Source organism: Azolla caroliniana, unplaced genomic scaffold (genome assembly GCF_043228905.1).
Source record: "Azolla caroliniana isolate FFs.n. ecotype wild unplaced genomic scaffold, voAzoCaro1.0.p SCAF_108, whole genome shotgun sequence".
In the NCBI taxonomy this organism is placed as follows: Eukaryota; Viridiplantae; Streptophyta; class Polypodiopsida; order Salviniales; family Salviniaceae; genus Azolla; species Azolla caroliniana.
The window spans coordinates 37,042-59,321 of record NW_028230543.1 but is presented as its reverse complement, the minus strand read 5'-3'; the positions used below and the strand labels follow the sequence as shown (position 1 = coordinate 59,321).

Sequence of the window (22,280 nt, the reverse complement as noted above, 5' to 3'; positions counted from 1 at the left end):
ATAAAACTTCCATTTAACTAGGGCATCATTGTGGCCTACCAGATGGTAACCAATGAAGCCCAAATATCATTGCGACTTCTCTCTCCCATGAGGAGGGAAAACACAACATATTGGACAGAGGAAGAAGAAGAATGAGAACTATCGCTACCGTTGGTGAAGCATAACTATGGGGAGCTTCACCTCCACCGTCCTTGCAGAGCTCATTGTTGGGGTTACTCTGTCTCTACTACGCCTCATGGCAGGGTTGCATCAATTATGGAGACCTTCAAGCAAGAAGAATAAGAGTCAACAAGAGAAGAACTTCCCTTACCTGTTATGTAAGGTTGTCCCTCCTTGCGGGGGAGTTGGCTGGTCGAAATTAACTTAGAAGTCGAAATGAGTCAGTTGACCGAAATTGGCCGAAAAGCTGAAACGAGAGTCGGCTGGCTGAAATCGGTCGAAAAGCCAAAATGAGAGTCGGCTGGTTGAAATCGGTCGAAAAGCCAAAACGAGAGTCAATTGGCCGAATTCATTAAGAAAGCCAAAACGGGATTCGGTCGAATAGAAATTCGAATGAACATATACATATATACATACATTTGTGAATGAGAAGAGTTAGTATATATAGTGAGAGTCGAACTGGCTGTGTTTGTATGTGGGATAACTCACTAAAATAGTGAGTAAAGTGTGAAAGTGAATAAGAGTGAGTAAGTGAGTGTGTGAGGGATATATATATAGAAGGTATTGCAAGATGTTGGGAATCAACGCTTGGATTCACCTTCACCACTCGGCCACAACCGAATAATCGCGGATCAATGTAGCAGAAAATAGGAAATACAGAGAAAGACGCGATACACAGGGATTAACGTGGAAAACCCTATACGGGAAAAACCACGGGAGTGCGAGACTCCGAACCAAACTATGCACAGAGAAATATACAATGGCGAGCTGCAAGGCAACGACCTTGAGCTCGCTGTCCTCGCCACAGGCGGCGGAAATACACAGAGGCGTCTACCTCTTCCTCTCTCGCGCTCTATCTCTCTCTCTCTCTCTCACGGCTGCTCCCTCTTCACTCCTCTTGAGTGGAAAAACAGAAAAATAATGAGCAACAGAAAAACTGTTTGCCCTAAGTCATATTTATACTTATATGACTTTGGGCTATTTACAACTATAGCCTCAGGGGGCTCGTAGCGAACATATTCACGGATATGTCCCTGCATCCGGATCGCTCTTCGGGTACATTCGTCATCCGGCACCGAAGCCGGGGTCTTCGTCATCCGGATCCGAAACCGAAACTGGGCTTGTCGGCATTCATCTCCGATATCCGACCATCCCATCCGAAAGCGTAATCCCAACAAACTCCCCCTTCACTTCGGCATGGGATGTCTCTCCAATCCGACCCTCTTCCGGCATGCTTCCAGCTTGTCGGGTGTGAGGACCTTGGTCAGCATATCCGACCCGTTCTCGTCCGTGTGGATCTTCGTCAGCACGAACTCCTTGTCCTCTATCCTTTCCCGGATCCAGTGGTATCTACGCTGGATGTGTTTCGTCCGGGAATGGTAGGCCGCGTTCTTCGCAAGGTGGATGGCACTCTGACTATCGCAGTAGAGTCGGTACTCCTCTTGCCGGATACCGAGCTCTCTAATGAAGTCCTTCATCCATATTATTTCCTTGCCGGCTTCAACAGCCGCCATGTACTCCGCCTCCGTGGTTGACAACGCAACCGTCTTCTGCAGCCTCGACTGCCACGAAACAGCTCCCCCTGCATACGTCATCACATACCCTGATGTGGACTGGCTGGTATCTGCATCAGCCGACATATCAGAATCAGTAAAGCCTTCGAGTTCGGGCTTACCGGAGCCGAATCGGAGGCACACGTTTGCCGTGCCCTTCAGGTATCGGAGTATCCACTTGGCCGCGTTCCAATGCTCTTTGCCGGGATTGCTCATGTACCGGCTCACCACTCCGACTGCATATCCGATGTCCGGTCTCGTACACACCATGGCGTACATCAAGCTCCCGACAGCTGAGGCATACGGCACTTTCATCATATCCTCCTTTTCAGCCTTTGTCTTGGGACTTTGCTTGCTGGACAACTTGCAGTTTGCCGGTAGGGTTGATCCGACCGGTCTTGCTTCCGACATGTTGAACCGTTGAAGCACCTTTGTCACGTACTTCTCTTGTGACAGCCACAACTGCTTCTTGCTCCGGTCCCGGATGATGTGCATCCCTAGTATTTGCCTCGCCGGACCCAGGTCCTTCATTGAGAAGGTTCGGTGAAGAGCCTTCTTCAGCATCCGTATCTTGACCTGGTCCCGTCCGACGATCAACATGTCGTCCACGTACAGGAGGAGTATTAGGGAGTCTCCTCCTTCGAACTTCTTCACAAACACGCAGTGGTCGGACTGCGTTTTGAGGTACCCTTCGTCGGTCATGAAGGAGTCGAACTTCCGGTACCATTGCCGGGGAGCCTGCTTCAGTCCGTAAAGGCTCTTCTTCAACCGGCATACCAGGTGCTCCTTCCCTTTCTTCTCGAATCCTTCCGGTTGCTGCATGTAGATCTCTTCTTCGAGGTCACCGTGAAGGAATGCCGTCTTCACGTCCATCTGTTCTACCTCGAGGTCCATGCTTGCCGCTATGCTCAGCACCGTCCGGATGGAGGTCATCTTCACTACCGGGGCAAATATCTCGTCGAAGTCGACGCCCTTCTTCTGCTGAAACCCCTTCACCACGATCCTGGCTTTGTATCTCGGGGGGTTTCCGGCATCTCCCGGTTTCAGCTTGAACACCCACTTGTTTCGCAGTGCCCGCTTTCCTTTCGGCAACTCCACAAGTTCATATGTGTGGTTCTCATGCAGGGAATCCATCTCGTCCTGCATGGCACTCAACCACCTGCGGCTCTGGGTGTCATGCTTTGCTTCTTCAAAGCTCTCCGGCTCCCCCTCGTCGGTTAGCAACACGTGCTCTGGTTCCGGAAATCTCCGGGGGGCCCTTCTCTCTCTTAGAGGGTATCTCCGTTCCGGAGCTTCGGTAACCGGTTCTTCCGATTCTTCTTCTTCATCCGAATCCATTTCGGGATCGGGGCCGGTTCCGGTATCATTTTCATCTTCTTCGGCCGGTTCTGTTTCTTCACCGTCTTCGGCCGGATCCTCGAGTGCTAACCGGTCCCTTGCCGGTCGGGACTGCTCCTCGTAGAGTTGATCCTCACCGATCGACTTGGAGCTCTTCATCTTCTTCTCCGACTCCCAGTCGGCGAGCGTCTTGTTCTCCATGAAGATGATATCACGACTCCGGAATATCTTCTTGTCGACCGGGTCCCATACTCGGTAGCCGAACTCGTCGTCGCCGTAACCGAGGAATATGCATGGCCGGGTCTTAGGATCTAGCTTTCCTCTCCGGTCCTTTGCCACATGCACGTATGCGAGACACCCGAACACCTTCAGATGCCGGTAGGACACTTCCTTACCGGTCCACACTCTCTGCGGCGTGTCTCCGTCCAAAGGAACTGAGGGTGATCTGTTTATCACATATGTCGCCGTCGACATTGCCTCAGCCCAAAACCCCTTGGGTAATTTCGCATGCGCCAGCATACTCCGGACCCGCTCCATTATGGTCCGGTTCATCCTCTCGGCCAGCCCGTTCAGTTCCGGCGTCTTCGGCACAGTAAACTCGAGTCGGATTCCCTTCGAGCGACAGTACTCCTGGAACTGCCCTCGGTATTCCCCTCCGTTATCCGCTCGTATCGCTTTCAGCTTCTTGCCGGATTCCCTTTCCACTCTCGCGTGGAGTTCTTTGAAGACGGACAACACTTGGTCCTTTGTCTTCATCGGTGCCGTCCACAGTTTTCGGCTATGATCATCGATGAATGTTACGAAGTACTGGGCTCCGCCATGTGACTTCGTCTCTACCTGACACACGTCAGTGTGCACCAACTCCAATGGTGCGCTACGTCTCGTCGGTGGCCTTGAGTGGAAGGAGGTTCGGTTCTGCTTACCGGCCAGGCAATCGGTGCACTTCTCCAGGTGCACGTGCTTCACTGGGATGAGGTTGTCTTCTGCAAGCCTCTTCATCCCCTTCTCACTCATGTGGCACAGTCTTTTGTGCCACAGCTCACCGGCAGTGTCGGCTGCCACATTCAGCTCTTCCGGACATAACCGGGCATTCATCAGGTACAGTGTGTTGACCTTCCGGGCCCGAGCCACTATCAGGCTCCCCTTGCTGAACTTCATGACACCGTTCCGGATGCTACCCGTGTAGCCTTCATCATCTAGCCTCCCGGCCGAGATCAGGTTCAATCGGACCTCCGGAACGTGTCGGACATCTTTCAGCAGCATTTTGCATCCGGTCGGGGTTGTCAACCACACGTCTCCTATGCCGGCAATCCGGCACGTACCTTCATTTCCCATCCGAACACAGCCATGCTCACCGGCTGTGTAGGATGAGAAGTATCTTCTCTCCGGGGTCAGGTGGAACGATGCTCCGGAATCGACCACCCAGGTCGTCTCATCGCCGGCAACGTTTAGCTCACCTTCTTCGGTGATGAGCATGATTTCTTCCTCACTTGCCGCGAGTGCCGTTGTTCCTTTCCGGTCCTGCCCTCGCCGATCCGAACCTCTCCGGTCCGTGGCTCCCCGGTATGCACCGTTTCTCTCCGGTGACTTCTTCGAGTCGGTGTCGTCGGCTCCGTTGTCTTTTCGGTAATGCCGACAGTTCTTCCGGAAGTGCCCCGGCTTCCCACAGTGGAAGCATGTTGGCCTTCCTCTTGACTGCGACCGGGTCCCCGACTTCTCCCGTCTTTGCGGACTCCGGTTCCACTGTCTTCCCCGATCCGATTCGGTAAACAGCATCTTCGGGTCGGAGGCCGGTTCCTTATCTCTCCGACGCGCTTCTTCATTCAGAATACTTGTCTTTACCGTTTGTAAGGACAAGTTATCTTCGGTGCACGAGGTGCTGAGAGTCACCACCAAGTTCTCCCAGCTTTCCGGCAATGTACACATCAGGATGATGGCTTGCATTGCATCCTCCAGCGGGAACTTGATCGCCGCAAGCTGATTCACGAATCCCATGAACGTGCTTACGTGTTCTACCATACTCTCGCCGTCCCGGTACTTGAGATTCACTATCTTCCTCATCAGGGAGGTCCGGTTCAACGCATTCTTCCTCTCATAGAGGCCCGACAGCTTCTTCCACATCTCGTATGCGTTGGTGTCGTTCGCCACATGTTGTAGGACGCTTACATCGACGTATTGTCGGATCGTCGCTACGGCTTTCCGGTTCAGGAGCTTCCACTCCGACTCAAGTACCCCTTTCGGTATTTCCGACCTGTCAATCGGTTCGTACAGGTCCCGAACAATCAGAAGATCCTCCATCTTGATCTTCCAGTCGGCGTAATTCTGTGCATTCAGCACCATCATCATCGGCTGCCCGCTGCCGCCGCCTTCCATTTTCTGCAACAGACGCTCTGATACCAGTTTGTTGGGAATCAACGCTTGGATTCACCTTCACCACTCGGCCACAACCGAATAATCGCGGATCAATGTAGCAGAAAATAGGAAATACAGAGAAAGACGCGATACACAGGGATTAACGTGGAAAACCCTATACGGGAAAAACCACGGGAGTGCGAGACTCCGAACCAAACTATGCACAGAGAAATATACAATGGCGAGCTGCAAGGCAACGACCTTGAGCTCGCTGTCCTCGCCACAGGCGGCGGAAATACACAGAGGCGTCTACCTCTTCCTCTCTCGCGCTCTATCTCTCTCTCTCTCTCTCACGGCTGCTCCCTCTTCACTCCTCTTGAGTGGAAAAACAGAAAAATAATGAGCAACAGAAAAACTGTTTGCCCTAAGTCATATTTATACTTATATGACTTTGGGCTATTTACAACTATAGCCTCAGGGGGCTCGTAGCGAACATATTCACGGATATGTCCCTGCATCCGGATCGCTCTTCGGGTACATTCGTCATCCGGCACCGAAGCCGGGGTCTTCGTCATCCGGATCCGAAACCGAAACCGGGCTTGTCGGCATTCATCTCCGATATCCGACCATCCCATCCGAAAGGGACCGTAATCCCAACACAAGAGTAGTGCGACACAGAGAACGATAGAGAGCTAACACAGTAGTGGTTGTGTGAGTGCCATAGCTCAGAAGCTGAGCGTGAGAGGAAATAAAGGAAGAAGGGTGTAACAGAAAGAAAAGAAAATACATACCAAGAAGACATGTAGGCTTCGAAAGAGATAGATACCTACGAGTCAGGGTTTGGTGCACTCGGCTAAAATTGTGGTTTTAGGGTACAACCATACCAAATCAAGTTCTATCACTCTATGATTGTATTTCGTCTTATCTCATAATGGAAATTTCTGTTCCCGTGGTTTTCCCCTAAAATCAAGGTTTTCCACGTAAATCATGTGCTACTTCTTTTCTTTTTGTTTGTGTCTAAGTTTTTGTAACTTAATCCGTTTGAGTTGAAATTATAACATTACCCCCGGGCTGTTCCGACCTTCCCTTTGTTGGTGAAACCCAAGAGTGTCTGGGAGCTCTACGCAAAGGGAACTTGTGGAAATTCTTCGATGACCGCATCTCAGCCTATGCAGAGACCTTCAAGGCGAGCTTAATGGATTCTTCGACAATAGTCCTTGTTAGCCCGTTGGGTAACAACGCAACCTTCTCTAACAGCTATACATCATGGCCCATTAGTGTTGCTTCTATTCTCGGCAATGAATCCCCCATGGCGTGTGTCGGACATAGTGCCACTCGCATACCATACGGAATGCACTTATGTTGTTCTTGCGGCCTGAATCCTTGCAAAGATACATGAGCCGTGTCGATCTCATTGCGCTCGCATTCATAAGAGATCATCTTGAAGGCCAATCTAAGGTTGCTCTCTTCCCCCTCATGAAGAAGCTCATATTCTCCATAGCTTGGGAGGTTTTCATTGGTATAGCGGACAGAGAAGATCAAGATGTGGTACATCGCCTCTTTCAGCTGCCAATCAACATCCTAGGAACAATATATATAGCAAAGCCCTCGCAGCTTCGGATGTGATAAGAAAGCAATTGCAGGTATGGATCGAGGAGAAGAGGAATATGGGCGTTGGCTTGGTCACTAGACATGAAGACATCTTCTCTGGCTTTCTGGCATATACAGATGAGCAACATGGAAACCCTTTCTCCAATAAGCAGGTGAAGGACAACATCCTGGTGTTGCTCTTTGCAGGCCATATGATACCAAAACTTCTATAGCCACCATGACCTGCAATGAACTCATATCAATGAACCCTATGCTCTTCATTGTCAAGGGGCTTCCTATCCTCTTGGAGCCTTGCATTACATGATTCGATTCGCAACCACATTGTCCTTTGAACATTGCAACAACAAGAGTAGCTTCTGCATTCACAACTAGGAGCATGTTATCTATACATTTATTTCTCCAAACAATAGTCCATTGGTTTTATTCAATTTTAGTTTACTTGCAAAATAAGGGGGGTTATGGAATGATGAAGAAAATATTTTTAGACTTAAACGATGTGGGAAGAAAATTTCCATGGATCTACCATATAGTTGTCTCTTCCGGCTCAATGATAAAATCAACACTAGATTGTGAAAAATGTTTGACGCCGGTTCTTAACCATATGAACCAAAAATGATTGTGCATCATAACTCGGATATTAGTGACTTATAACATACCTACGAAAGATGTAGGGAGTATAGATTTGACAATTTTGTTAATTTGACGAAGTCAAATATTATTTTCATGACAAAGTATTTATCTTGCCTATTAGCGATTCAATCTCACCACTCAATTATGGCACTGATCTAGTGTTTTTCACAAACATTTAGTAATATAATTGTCTTTCACGCAAACGTTTTTGATATAATCTTCAAACGGTGAAATATAACCAATGGGAACTAAAGATGAATCATTTTTATACGTAGCATGTGTGAAATTGAGTTGTGAATCTTGATGTTTAAGAATTTCAGTGATAAGTGTTGTAATTGAGAATGACATTGTCATTGAGAAAGAAATGTTGTCGCAAAGTTACGCGCATGCGTGTGAACCATAAGCGGAACCACCAGGTACTAAAACTAGAGAGGATGGGGTGTGGACTCAAATTGTGGTGTTAGAGGCTTAGATTATGCGTTCAATATTTAGTTTAGTAGGTAGACGGTTTCTCTTAGTAGTTTTTTATTATGCAAAAGCTCGAAAGTGGGTTAGCCGTATTTTGTAAGAGATCCAATGCCATGATCAATTGGCACAAATCTTGTGCAGGCTCTGAATTGCGAGACATTAAGCCACCAACACAGAATAACGCAATTCGAGTACTCACGTACACTGGTCATAAATGGATTGTAGATCCTGATCCGATCAAAGTACAACCCGATTGGCACATATGTACTCATGAAAAACACATGGCTACGTAAGGTCAGTTGGGAACCTTTGCAATGAACATGGCGTGATCCTTACGTGGAGCAAGGAAGCCAACCCATCCTGTTCTTCCAATTCACAATTAGATTGGGTCGCCACATCCTAGCTGCTCAAACTGCCCGAGAGCCGACTGCTACAAAGGTCTGGCACACATATCAAGTTCCTCACACCATTATCACCAAGTTTAGGGAGAAAATCTAGAAACAACAACACGCAAGGCGAATTACCACGTTCCAATGGCTATTAATACATAAGTCACTACCGGTGGGAGCATGGCAACGTGGGCACGTTAGCTCTCCTAATTGTGTAGAGTCTCCAATTGGAGTAGAATCAATATGACACAGAGACTCTGTGGGACTGCCCAACGTCCCATCAAATATGGCGGGGGGTTGGCTGCTTGTTGCAATTATGCGAGGTGCCAGGCTCAATCAAGTGGGGAAATATATGTTGGCTATCATAGCAGACCCCAGTTGGCAGATACGAGCATCAGGAGGAGGGAATATATTGTGTGAGGAACTTGAATGTATTGTCTTTGTTGCCTAGATCATTTGATTCCCTCTCCTTAAATGGGTGTTCAAATAAGACTACATGTCCATCGGAGTGCATCCGATGTGTGACCACCACTTGGCACATATGTGTTAATGTGTGATGCATGAAAGTCATGTTGGTCATTTGAGTCAACATGTAATGCAATAATATATCACACATATTGAAAATTTTGTAGAAATTGGTTGATATGTAAAGTTGTGGGTTCAAGTCTCATACATGACACTTACAATACTATTTGAAACCATAAGCTTGTGAGACAAAATGTGCAAATCTTTGGATATTTTAGATTTCAAATCTATGACGTGTTATGAAGAACAAGAAAGATCCTTGATACTTTTCATTAGCAATGGGCCCGGTTCGGTTTCGGTTTCAAGGCAAAGAAACCGAACTGAATCGAAACCGAACCCCGATTATTTAAAACAAAAACCAAACCAAACCATTTATGAAATCTCAGTATTGAAACCAAACTATTTAAGAAATAGTTGAAACCAAACCGTTTAGGGAAAAGTTGAAACTAAACCGAACCATTTAATAAAAAATTTAAACCTAACCACGTAAAAACTAATTAAACATCTAAATAAACAAAAATACATTAAATTAAATAAGCATTTAAGTTAAATTTATTAAATCAATAAAAGAAACTTTAATTGAACCATTAAATTAAATAAACATTTAAGTTAAATGAATTAAATCAATAAAAACTATTAAGGTAAAACAAAAGTTAACCAAAAACCTATAAGCCTTTAAACCAAACCCAAAAACCCAAGTTTTAGAACCAAATCGAACAATTTATCGAAAATCCAAACCAAACCAAACCATTAAATTTTTTTGGAACCAATAAATCATTAAACCATGGCTTAATGGTTCGGTTCGGTTTGAGCCGAAACCGTGCCCATTACTACTTTTCACTTTAACAAATAATTATATTGATTTTGCAAGGCTAAGCTTCAAATTCTATAAAGTTAAGTAATCACATATGAAAAACGTAGGGCTCGAGCATTCATTTAGTAAAATGTTGGGCAAATCTCAAATTTATAAGTTGGGGCATACTAGAAGATTTGCCTATATTGGGGCATGTTTGGAATGTTGCCAATCTAGGAAGTTCCTCAACTAGCATTCCAAAAAATTTGCTATCATATTTTGTTGGGCATGTTTTGAGAAGGAATGATAGATAATCTGGACCCTTTTTCTTGGTTCAACAAGACCCTTTACATTAGTTCAGTGACAATCAAGATGTGGTGGACGTTGATCCCATTCCAATAATGATTTAGAAATTGGTTACTATCTTTGAAAAAAGGTTTGCAAACATGTAGAAATACACATATTCACAACACTATTTTTGTACATGTAGAAATATATTAAGGACTTCATGGAGGGATGGTGACATCGTTGGATGCATATGTGTATGGTGTGGTTATGGTGAAAAAGAATCATATGTGTCTTTGGATGTATTATTGTCACACATATTTTTCAATGTTCATCGACACATATTGTTAAATGCGTAGAATCCGAATCAATAAAACAAACCGACCACGTTCTACAAACAATGACAAGATCTAGTGGGCAAGTGGACAAGAAGTAATAGCCGATACGACAGGAAATAAATAATAACAATCGAACACAGAAGACTTTTACATGGAAACCCCATATCAAGGAAAAAAGAACAAGACCCTTAGGGTACCATAACTTCCACTATAATTCAGTTTACAACCGGGTACAACCTCCCTAGATATCACTAGTCGTCGATCAAAGCAGATAAAATTCAGGTGCCACAACACCAGGATATTTTTAGTTATTTGAATTTCGACGGCTTCTTTTCTTCTCTTTTTATTCTCACATTTGTTGTTTCCTCTTAAATATAAAGGTCTATTTAGATAAGATTTCATGTAAATTGGGGCTATCATTTGGGCCTACCAAATGGTAACTAATGAAGCCCAAATACCATTAGGACTTCTTCTCCATGAGGAAGGACAACAAAACAGATTAGACAAGAAGAAGGAGAACTATCGCTACTATTGGTGACACTGTCGTGAAGTTGACACTTCACGATGTGAAAACAATGTCAAAAATCTATAGAAGTACATTTCCCATCTGGAGCTTATGACAAAGAGCATGAAAGAATTTTCGGTTCGTGAATCGAAGTTCAGAAGCCCAAGATACAAGCTTTGGAAGGATTAATGTTACTTGGGACAAAAATGTAATTATGTCAAAAGGGGGAGTCAAAATTAAATAAGGGCTATTTCTATAATTTCTTAAATATAGAACTATAAAACTGAATTGTAGCATCAATAAATAAAGAAAATTAAATTAAATTAAATTAAAATTAAAATTAAAATACAACCGCCTGAAGAGGGTGATAGGGTGGTTGAACACCCTATATAAGCCACGCCTATGGTGGCTAAAGGGAAGGGAGGAGGAGAAGGAGAAGGAAGAGAAGGAAAAGCGAGTGAAGAAGCTCGCGTGGGTATGGGATGCAGAGCTCGCCAAAGAAGATGGTGGCCTGCATAAATCAACAGAAGAGTTAAAGAAAAGAAAGGGCCTATAAGAAAAGGAAGAAGTTAAAGTGGTGTATCTCAAATGTCTCTTTGTAAACAAAAGGTCATGAGTTTGAATCCTCTTCAAACAATTTCTTTTGGTAATTAAATTTTGTAATATAAATTTAGCATATATATAAAGTAAAAGAGAAAGACAAATAAAAAGAAACTAGAGAGATTGAAGTGGTCTATCTCAAATGCTTCTTCTCAAATGGAGTTTGTGAGTTCAAGTCTTGCCAAGTAACTTTTGGCAAATAAATATTGTAAGTGGTTGTTTTACAAGTAAAATTCTTTTCGCGACAACGTTGCATTTATCTTGCTTTCTCAACTTCTTGTCATTGCACCGTTTGCAATTACGCGTTTTCACCCCATTCATACCCAAGTCACAGAACCCCAGCGGTTGCGACACACAACCACAATCTTCGCGACAACGCATGGATATGGTGAGCTTCACCTCCATCATCCCTCTAGAGCTCATTGTTGGGGTACCTCTGTCTCTACTACTAATAGCAGCGCTACACCAACTATGGAGACCTTCAAGCCAAAATAATAAGAGTCGGAAAGAGAAGAACCTTCCCTTACCTCCAGGTGGTTTCGGCCTTCTATTTGTCGGTGAAACCCTAGAGTGTCTCAGAGCTCTAAGGAAAGGGATCCCATGGAAATTCTTGGATGACCACATTTCAAATCTATAGTTAGACTATGGTGAGGAAGAAAGGTCCTTGATCTTTTTTACTTTACTAATTATGTTGATTTGGGAAGGCCTAAGCTTCAAATTCTCTAAAGTAAAATAATCACGTACAAAACGACGGAGGATGCTCGGCCATTCCTTTGGTCAAGCACACGATAACCTCTAATTTTCATATTTGGGGCATGTTTGGAATGCTACATATCCAAGGAAGTTCCACAAGCTATAAGCAGTTTGGAATTTATCGTAAATTATAGCCTAGGCTTGTTTCAGGGAGGAGTGATCGATAACCAAGACTCTTTTTGAGGCCCTTTGCCTTGGTTAATTGACAATCAAGATGTGGTTGAGGTTGACCATTCTCGTGATTCCTAAAGCTTGGCTTCAATTCATTGGTATGATAGGTTGATCCTTCCCTATCTTTGGAAAAAGGTTCAGTACGATCTTGAGTAGAAATATCCTCGCACTATTTGCACACATGTAGAAATATATTAAAGACGTGTTGCACACACGTAGAGATGTGGACCAATCGGAACCCGAAGTATTTGCCGGAGTGATTGATAACCAAGACTCTTTTTGAGGCCCTTTGCCTTGGTTTATTGACAATCAAGATGTGGTTGAGGTTGACCTTTCTCGTGATTCCTAAAGCTTGGCTTCAATTCATTGGTATGATAGGTTGATCCTTCCCTATCTTTGGAAAAAGGTTCAGTACGATCTTGAGTAGAAATATCCTCGCACTATTTGCACACATGTAGAAATATATTAAAGACTTGTTGCACACACGTAGAGATGTGGACCAATCGGAACCCGAAGTATTTCCCGGAGTGATCGATAACCAAGACTCTTTTTGAGGCCCTTTGCCTTGGTTTATTGACAATCAAGATGTGGTTGAGATTGACCTTTCTCGTGATTCCTAAAGCTTGGCTTCAATTCATTGGTATGATAGGTTGATCCTTCCCTATCTTTGAAAAAAGGTTCGGTACGATATTGAGTAGAAATATCCTCGCACTATTTGCACACATGTAGAAATATATTAAAGACTTGTTGCACACACGTAGAGATGTGGACCAATCGGAACCCGAAGTATTTCCCGGAGTGATCGATAACCAAGACTCTTTTTGAGGCCCTTTGCCTTGGTTTATTGACAATCAAGATGTGGTTGAGATTGACCTTCCTCGTGATTCCTAAAGCTTGGCTTCAATTCATTGGTATGATAGGTTGATCCTTCCCTATCTTTGAAAAAAGGTTCGGTACGATATTGAGTAGAAATATCCTCGCACTATTTGCACACATGTAGAAATATATTAATGACTTGTTGTACACACGTAGATATGTGAAACCAATCGGAACCGAAGTATTTCCCGGAGTAGCTTCCTCTTAAATATAAAGGTCTATCTAGATAAGATTTCATGTAAATTGGGGTTATCATTTGGGCCTACCAAATGGTAACTAATGAAGCCCAAATATCATTAGGACTTCTTCTCCATGATGAAGGACAACACAACAGATTAGACAAGAAGAAGGAGAACTATCGCTACTATTGGTGACACATGGCTATGGTGAGCTTCACCTCCATCATCCCTCTAGAGCTCATTGTTGGGGTTACTCTGTCTCTACTACTAATAGCAGCGCTACACCAGCTATGGAGACCTTCAAGCCAGAATAATAAGAGCCGGAAAGAGAAGAACCTTCCCTTACCTCCGGGTCGTTTCGGCCTTCCATTTGTGGGTGAAACCCTAGAGTTTCTCAGAGCTCTAAGGAATGGGATCCCATGGAAATTCTTGGATGACCACATCTCAGCCTATGGAGAGACCTTCAAGACGAGCTTATTTGCTTCTCCGACAATAGTCCTCGCTAGCCCGGCAGGTAACAAGGCAGCCTTCTCTAACAGCCACTCCGTGTGGCCCATTAGCGTTGTCTCTGTTCTTGGGAATGAATCCCTCGTGGGGTGTGTCGGGCATCGTGCCACTCGCATACGCAATGCGCTCATGCAGTTCTTGCGGCCCGAATCCTTGCAAAGATACACGAGCCGCGTCGATCTCATTGCGCTAGCATTCATAAGAGATCGCCTTGAAGGCCAATCTAAGGTTGCTCTCTACCCCTTCATGAAGAAGCTCATGTTCTCCATAGCTTGTGAGGTTTTCATTGGTATAGGGGACAGAGAAGATCAAGATATGCTCCATCGTCCCTTCGACGCCATGGTGAAAGGCCTCTTTCAGCTGCCAATCAACATCCCAGGAACAGCATATAGCAAAGGAATCGCAGCTTCGGATGCGATAAGAAAGCAGTTGCAGGTATGGATCGAGGAGAGAAGGAGGAATATGGCTGCTGGCTTGGTCACTGGACATGACGTCCTCTCTGGCTTTCTGGCATTTACGGATGAGCATGGACAACCTTTCTCCGACAAGCAGGTGAAGGACAACATCCTGGGGTTGCTCTTTGCAGGCCATGATACCAGCACTTCTGTAGCCACCATAACCTGCAAGTATCTTGCATCTAATCCCGACATATTGGATGAAGTTTACAGAGGTGTGTCTCATGTCCCCCGCAATCATCTCTTTCGGATGAAATGGTTATATATCAATTCTTGATCAGAGAACATAAAGTCTTATGATTTTTTGTATGTGTATTTTGGTGGTGATTGCTCAGAGAACAAGGAGATTGCGGCAAGCAAGGCCCCCGGTGAGCTCTTGAATTGGGGAGATATACAGAAGATGAAGCTTTCATGGAGAGTGGTGCAGGAATCGATGAGGCTGGTGCCAGCAGCACAGGGGTCATTCAGAGTGGCACAGGAAGACATGAGTTTCGATGGCTTCAGAATCCCCAAATCATGGAAGGTGAGAGAACTCCATGAATCAATAGTGACAACTTCCACCATGGGAGCTCTAAGCTGATTTGATCCATCATGCATTTGGTTGTTATATTTTCTCTGCACACAGATATTCTGGTCCGTGAACTCCACCAATCGGAACCCCAAGTATTTCCAGGAGCCGGAGAAGTTCGATCCGTCTCGCTTCGAAGGAGCAGGCCCGGGTCCGTTCACATTCGTCCCGTTTGGCGGGGGCCCGAGGATGTGTCTGGGCAACGAGTTCGCACGCATGGAGCTTCTCGCCATCATCCATCGCTTGGTCACTCATTTCTCGTGGACCCTCGAGGATCCCAACGAACTCATATCAATGAACCCCTTGCCCTACCCTACGAAGGGCCTTCCAATCCTCCTTGAGCCTCGGATTACATGATTTTTTTCACTACACACTAGAGTCGTTGGAAAATTGCAACAATAAGAGAAGCTTCAAGATCCTGAACTACCCAAACGTTGTAAACATGTAAAAATACATATATTCACGACATTAATTTCGTACATGTAGAATACATTATAGACTTGTACCATGGAGGGATGGTAACATCTTTGGATGCATGTGTGTATGCTTTGGTTATGGTGAAAAAGACAAGGAAGAATCATATATCTTTGGATATAAGGTTCTCACACATATTGGTGAATGTTCATTGACACATATTGTGAAATGTGTGGAATCTAAAACAATCAAACAAACCACCATCCACAAACAGTGGCAAGATCTAATGGGCAAGTTGACAAGAAGTAATAGCCAACACACTAAGAAATAAATAAAAGCAACCGAACACACGAGACCTTTACGTGGAAACCCCAAATCAAGGAAAAAAGCACAAGACCCTTAGGGTACTAGAACTTCCACTATAACTAAGTTTACAAGTGGGTACAACCTCCCTAGATATCATTAGAGGAATACACAAGCATGAAGGCAACAACGTTGGCAACAATCTTCATCCAACAAGATGGATAAACAACAAGAAGAGTAATAGACATAGATCAATAAAACTTGACCTAAAGGACAGGAAATCGCAATCCAACCGTTAGATATGAGTTTCTTGATGGTAAGAGCAACTCCTCTAAATTTCAACCGAAATTGGAGTTCGTATGGCCGTCGATCGAAGGAGGTCAAATTTAGGTGTCACAATACATGCATTTATTTATTTACTTCTACCTCTTCTTTCTTCTCACTTTTGGAGCTTCTCTCTTCCCTCTAGAAAGCCACTTTTCCCCCTCTTCTTCTTAAATATAAGGGTCTTTCTAGATAAGATTTCCTTTTAAAGTGGGATAAGGGTCTTTCAAGATAAGACTTCCATTTAACTAGGGCATCATTGTGGCCTACCGGATGGTAACCAATGAAACCCAAATATCATTGTGACTTCTCTCTCCCATGAGGAGGGAAAACACAACATATTGGAGAGAGGAAGAAGAAGAATGAGAACTATCGCTACCGTTGGTGAAGCATAGCTATGGGGAGCTTCACCTCCACCGTCCTTGCAGAGCTCATTGTTGGGGTTACTCTGTCTCTACTATTCCTCATGGCAGGGTTGCATCAATTATGGAGACCTTCAAGCAAGAAGAATAAGAGTCAACAAGAGAAGAAACTTCCCTTACCTGTTATGTAAGGTTGTCCCTCCTTGCGGGGGAGTCGGCTGGTCGAAATTAGCTGAGAAGTGAAAATGAGTCAGCTGACCAAAATCGGCCGAAAAGCTGAAATGAGAGTCGGCTGACTGAAATTGGTCAAAAAGCCAAAACAAGAGTCGGCTGGTTGAAATCGGTCGAAAAGCCAAAACGAGAATCGGTTGGCCGAATTCAATAAGAAAACCAAAATGGGATTCGGTCGAATAGAAGTTTTAATGAACATATACATATACATACATTTGTGAATGAGATGAGTTAGTATATATAGTGAGAGTCGAATTGGCTGTGTTTGTATGTGGGATAACTCACTGAGAGTAAATACAGTGAGTAAAGCGTGAAAGTGAATAACAATGAGTAAGTGAGTACGTGAGGGATATATATATATAGAGAGAGAGAAGGTGTTGCAAGAGTAGTGCGACACATAGAACGATAGAGAGCTAACACAGTAGTGGCTGTGTGAGTGCCATAGCTTAGAAGCTGAGCGTGAGAAAGAAAGAAAGAAAGATATATTAACGTCTTCTAAGGCCAAATTTGGCCCATGAGACAAATAGGTTACAACAAAAATGAGTGTTTATCCAAACATCAAAACTAAAATAAAAGAAAATAGCTTAAGCTAAGAAAGTTCTAGTAGTGTACAAAACTTTGCACTAAGCCTAATCTCATTTCCACCCAAGTCTCTCAAAAAGAAGTGGGAGGTCAAAAGTTTTTGGTGTGGGTGTGACCCATGGTCCCGATGGATAGAGTGCCCTAGCCATGGCTTCTAGGCGGTGTAGTTCACGTTCCCTTATTTTCTTTATTGCTTCTACATCTCGTCGAGTTGCTTTGAAACCCGGCATCCGAGGGCGTTTGGTTCTTCTTTGATTTTCTGCTTCATCAAGGAGAAGTCCGAGTGGTGCAGGTCTGTCGACATTCCTTGTCTCCCCTTGTTCTTGAAAAACTTCATTTGTTATATGTTGGTAAACATTAGCAACATTATTATCAACGTTTTGTAATTTATTCTCTCTGTGTTGTTTCAATTCTAAGATGTATCTACCTAATTTCTTTATATCTAGTGTATCTAATAGTTTAGGGAGGGTGGGAGAGGAACCAAGTATGTCTTGGTATTTTGCCCTTATCTCGGCATAGGTGGGGCATTTGCATGTAAAATGGTACTCATCCTCTATCTCTATGTGGCATAACCTACATATCCTTTCCTCCCTACGGACTCCATTAGTATGTCCATTCTCAATCTCAAGTTGGTGAGATGATATTCTAAGTTGACCAATGGCAACTCTTAGTGCATGTGGTAAGAATACATCTAGATATTTTGGGCGCGTGATAAAACCTAACTCAGAGAAGTGCATAAAGTGTTCCTTATAGTACGACATTTTAGATGGGAGTGGCTCTAGTGGGGTGATCCATTTATAACGAGTATAAATTTGCCATATTTCCTGGCGTATTACTTTATTATGGTCCTCATGAGAGATTAAAGTGTTATCAGTCGTGTGGTTGTACTTAAGGGGGGAGAGGTTAGTAATGTCTAGACCGTTGGCAAGAAGCCAACTCACCATCATGCCATACCATGAGTTAGTATAGCCGGTGGGATATTCTATCAAGTGGTTGGTTATGTATCCTGTGTATAAAGACTACCAGTTGAAAAAGTGCTTCTACTAACATAGGGGGTAGAGTGAACTCAGCCCTAATAATGTCATGTGGGACCGACGATTTGCTTCGGAGTTGGCGTGATAACATCATCACCAATGGTCTCTCTAATTGCGTCCACATGAAAGATGGTAGTCCTGGGACCCAAACCGTTGATGCATACATGAGAGAGGGAGTCACTAATGAGTCAAAGAGCCACCCTTTAGTTCGTGGCTCTTGGAAGTATGCTTGGTGGCATTGTCTCTCGAGGAGTGAGAGGGATGCATGTCCTCTTGTAAGTCTATCCTTCGCTGCTTGTGTCATTAAAAATTTACCTGAGCGGGCACTGAAAGTGACTCCGAGATAGACATATGATCCAACCACCTCAACTGGGCTATGGGAGATAGTTAGGTGACACTTAACTCTAACTTGGGCCGACGTGTGGAAGATAAGGACTTTAGTTTTCCCTAGATTCACTACCAATCCTCGTTGTGTGCAAAAGTCATCTAAGGCATTAAGGTGCCTTTGTAGGTCGTGTTCGGATTCAGAGAGCAAAACTATGTCGTCTGCATAGAGCAAGATACGCACCTGCGTATCCCCAAGGACTACTCCATTGCCTCCCTTACGAGCAATAAAATCTGTGATCTCATCAATGTAGATCCCAAAAAGAGTCAGAGATAAGGGGCAACCTTGTTTTACACCAATAGTGCTAGTGAAACTATCGGATATGCCGCCTGGGCATCGAACACACCCGGACACTTGTTCATATAGTGCGTAGATGGCCCAAACCATGTCATCTGGTATCCTCAAGCTCTTAAGCCTATCAAACAACCGCTCTCTAGGGACCGTGTCAAAGGCTTTGCGGAAGTCCACAAAACAACAATATAGTTTCTTCTTGCAAGCCTTAGTCTTGTCAATTAAGCATCTAAGTGTGAAGATATGGTCAATAGTGGAGAAGGCTCGTCTAAAGCCGGCCTGTTCAGGTGCACGAAGATTTAAGGTCTCCATATACTCGCTAAGCTCTGCCTCCATTACTGCACCATATAATTTAGCAAGGGCATGACCTATCATAATGGTCCTATAAGTATTTGGGTCCATGGGGTCCCCCCCTTTATGTATGGGGGCCACTGTGTTCATGGTCCATTGTGATGGAAAATCCTCTACGAGGGCACGATTGAAGATTAGAGTTAGCAAGGGAGCTAGGCACTCTCTCGCGTATATGATGTGTTCTGCTCGCAATCCTGTGTGGTCCATGGACTTCCTATGTTGTAATTTCTTTATGACCTTCGTGACCCTAGGGGTCGTGAAGAGTGTCCCCACAGTAGGTCGGGGTGTAGAAGGCATTGGAATGGGTGGTTGGTTTGGGATGTGGTAAAGTCTCTCTGTATAAGTGTCCCAAGTTTCGGGATCTTCGATGGGTGTTTGTGGTCTTGGTTCCCGTAATCTCTTCCATGCAGTGGCACAATCGCTATTCATGAGCATGTGGTAGAGTTCCCAATATTGGGATGCCTCCCATGCTCGTCTCTTACGACGTGTCATCTTGCGCATTTCTTTACGAGTTTGTACTGAGGTAATACTACCACTGAGTTGCGATATTGTAAGTTGTCGATGTAAGCACCTACAATCCTCATCATACCATCTATTTTGTGGCATAGATCCTACTTTACCTTGATTGGAGTGTTTCGTGTATGGGAAACTGCTAATTGCTGCAGAATGAAGGATGTGTGTGAGTTTCGTACTAAGGCTCTCTAAAGGTAGGGAGGGATCAAGGGAGGAGAGATGGGCTTGAACATGTCGAGCATATATGTCAGAGAGCTCATGTGTGAAATGTAGTGTGATGTCATGGCGTGGTTGACTAGAGTTGGTGACGTTAGAGATATTGCATTTTATCTCGAAATATAAGAAACTATGGTCCACGCCAATAGGACATGGGGCCACTCGGAAGGAGTTAATCATGTGGGTAGCTTCAGGGCGTCCTATTAGATAATCGACTGTGCTTTCCCCTCCTCCATGTGGGAAACATGTGAGCTCTTCCGAACTTGGCCACTTGGCTAAACCATTATATATGACCATCTGGTGCCGACTACCGAGTTCGAGCAAATGATGGCCAAAGCTCGTGGCGTCTGCACCTTGATCCTTTGATCTACATGTGGTGTCTATGTCTGAAGGATCAACATTTACCATTTCTAGGTTTCTATTCATTTGAAATATTGTGCATTGTCGGGATTGGGTTCTCGCATTAAAGTCTCCTACAAGGAATACTTCGCCTTGGGAAGAATATCGGATTATGTCATCCGATAGAGGTTCATATGGGGAAGGCCCATGTGGCACTCCGTCATCAACTAATCTCGCCTCGCCAACCAGATTATAACGAGAGCCTTTCGGGGGGGAGTAACAAATGGCAAAAATTACTGCCTTGTCCTTGCTTGTGGAGATTTTCACCCACATAAAACGAGCTTCTGGGTCTATGCTCAGTATTTCTATCCTATTATGTAGCTCCCTCTGAAACAATATTGCGACACCTCTAGATCCCCTGGTAGTGCATCGACGTGAGGTTTGTCTAAAAGCCGACTCCCAACGAAATCCTTCGACTCGTGGGAGTCCCCTATTTGGGCTTTGGTGTGTTTCTACTAGGCAAACTATATCTGATTCCTTTAATATCCCCTCTAGGCGGCCGGGGTGTGTCCAGAGTGCGCCGTTACAATTCCATAAGGCCATCCTAAGTGTGTTTTCTGTCACATGGGCCACACGCCGTTAATTAGTAGTGCGATCATTTATGATCACTCGCCCATCTTGATAAAAGGCGCGATGCCCGTCTTTGCGAGCTTGCATAACCTTTGGCATACAACTCTTGCCATGCTCAATTTGCATCGTGGTGAGGTCTTCATCGAGATAGATAGGGTCCCCATGCAATCCTCGAAGAATTGGTCTCTTCTTAAGGAAAGTGATTCTTTAAAGAATTGGTCTCTTCTAAAGAATTGGTCTTTAAATTGAAGAACTAAGGCTCTCTTCCTAGTTGTGTCGCGTCCGGCCCTCCAAGCTTTGGTGATAGGTAGGGTCGTTGTGTACCCTAACATTTTCCCGAGTGTTTGTGCATCCTCGTCCGGGGATGCACCTTCCTTGAGCCCAGTGACACGCACATTTAGGCGTCGGGCCTGACGCATTTTCTCCTCTTCGAGGGTGGTATTAACAATATTTTCATCCTTTATTTCTTTTTTAATGTTTCTTTTAACCACATCTACCCAACCCGTTTTTGCTAACTCTATGTTATTTTTAACCTCCTCTTTAACTTTTTTGATCTCATCTTTTATATCCTCTATGGAGGATATTTCACCGTCCTCTCGGGATACCTTGATGTCATTAAGTTGTTGTTTGAGGTTTGTGTTTTCCTCTTTAAGTTTTTCTATTTCAGCCTTGAGGGTGTCTTTTTCCTCTCTATCTTTTTTCTTGTGGGTTTCGGCGTCTTTCACCCATTTTTTCATATCTGTCTCTATTTTTGTTAAACGGTTAAACATATCCAAAAAGTCCTCCTTACTTATAGCCTCATCTTGTGTATCCTTGTGTTCCTTTCGTTTAGACATTGTAGTGTCAATAAGAAAAGAAAAAAAAAGGATAAAATAAATGGGTTCGAGACTTAGCTGAGTTTGTGTTATGTCGTAGTCACATCGGCATTTTGCACACGACAAGCACGCTAAAAGAACAAGGATGCGCCGCCAGGAGAAGAAACGCGACACTCGGCAACCTCAAGAAACAAGGAGGAGAAGAGCATGACAACAGCAATGGTGACTACAACGGATGATGACGAACTGCAGCAGGTCGTCCAGCATGCCAACGTCAGCAGACGGCGACGGACGTTAGCAGACGGCAGTGCGGCAACAGACGACAGTAGCACGATGGGGGGGGGAGTGCAGCTCGGTAGCAGGCGACGACAGACGTCGTAGACGGCAGCGACGACAGCGTGGCGCACGACCTTTGTGTTATGTCGTAGTCACATC

The 22,280-nt window shown here is 44.6% G+C and overlaps 1 protein-coding gene across 2 annotated transcripts in view; it reads left to right on the top strand.

The window, feature by feature from the left end:
* The first annotated feature begins 13,665 nt into the window (after window positions 1–13,665).
* LOC147849241 (cytochrome P450 716B2-like) overlaps window positions 13,666–22,280 on the top strand; it is a 40,100-nt gene continuing 31,485 nt past the window's right edge. The window contains exons 1-3 of one of the 2 annotated variants that reach the window (XM_087337736.1): window positions 13,666–14,702; window positions 14,823–15,010; window positions 15,113–15,557. In XM_087337736.1, coding sequence (XP_087193862.1) covers window positions 13,724–14,702; window positions 14,823–15,010; window positions 15,113–15,412 — 1,467 coding nt within the window. In that variant the 5' untranslated portion in view covers window positions 13,666–13,723 and the 3' untranslated portion in view covers window positions 15,413–15,557. Of the gene's footprint in view, window positions 14,703–14,822; window positions 15,011–15,112; window positions 15,558–22,280 lie in introns of those variants that run through there. The other variant, XM_087337738.1, reaches the window with a different exon arrangement.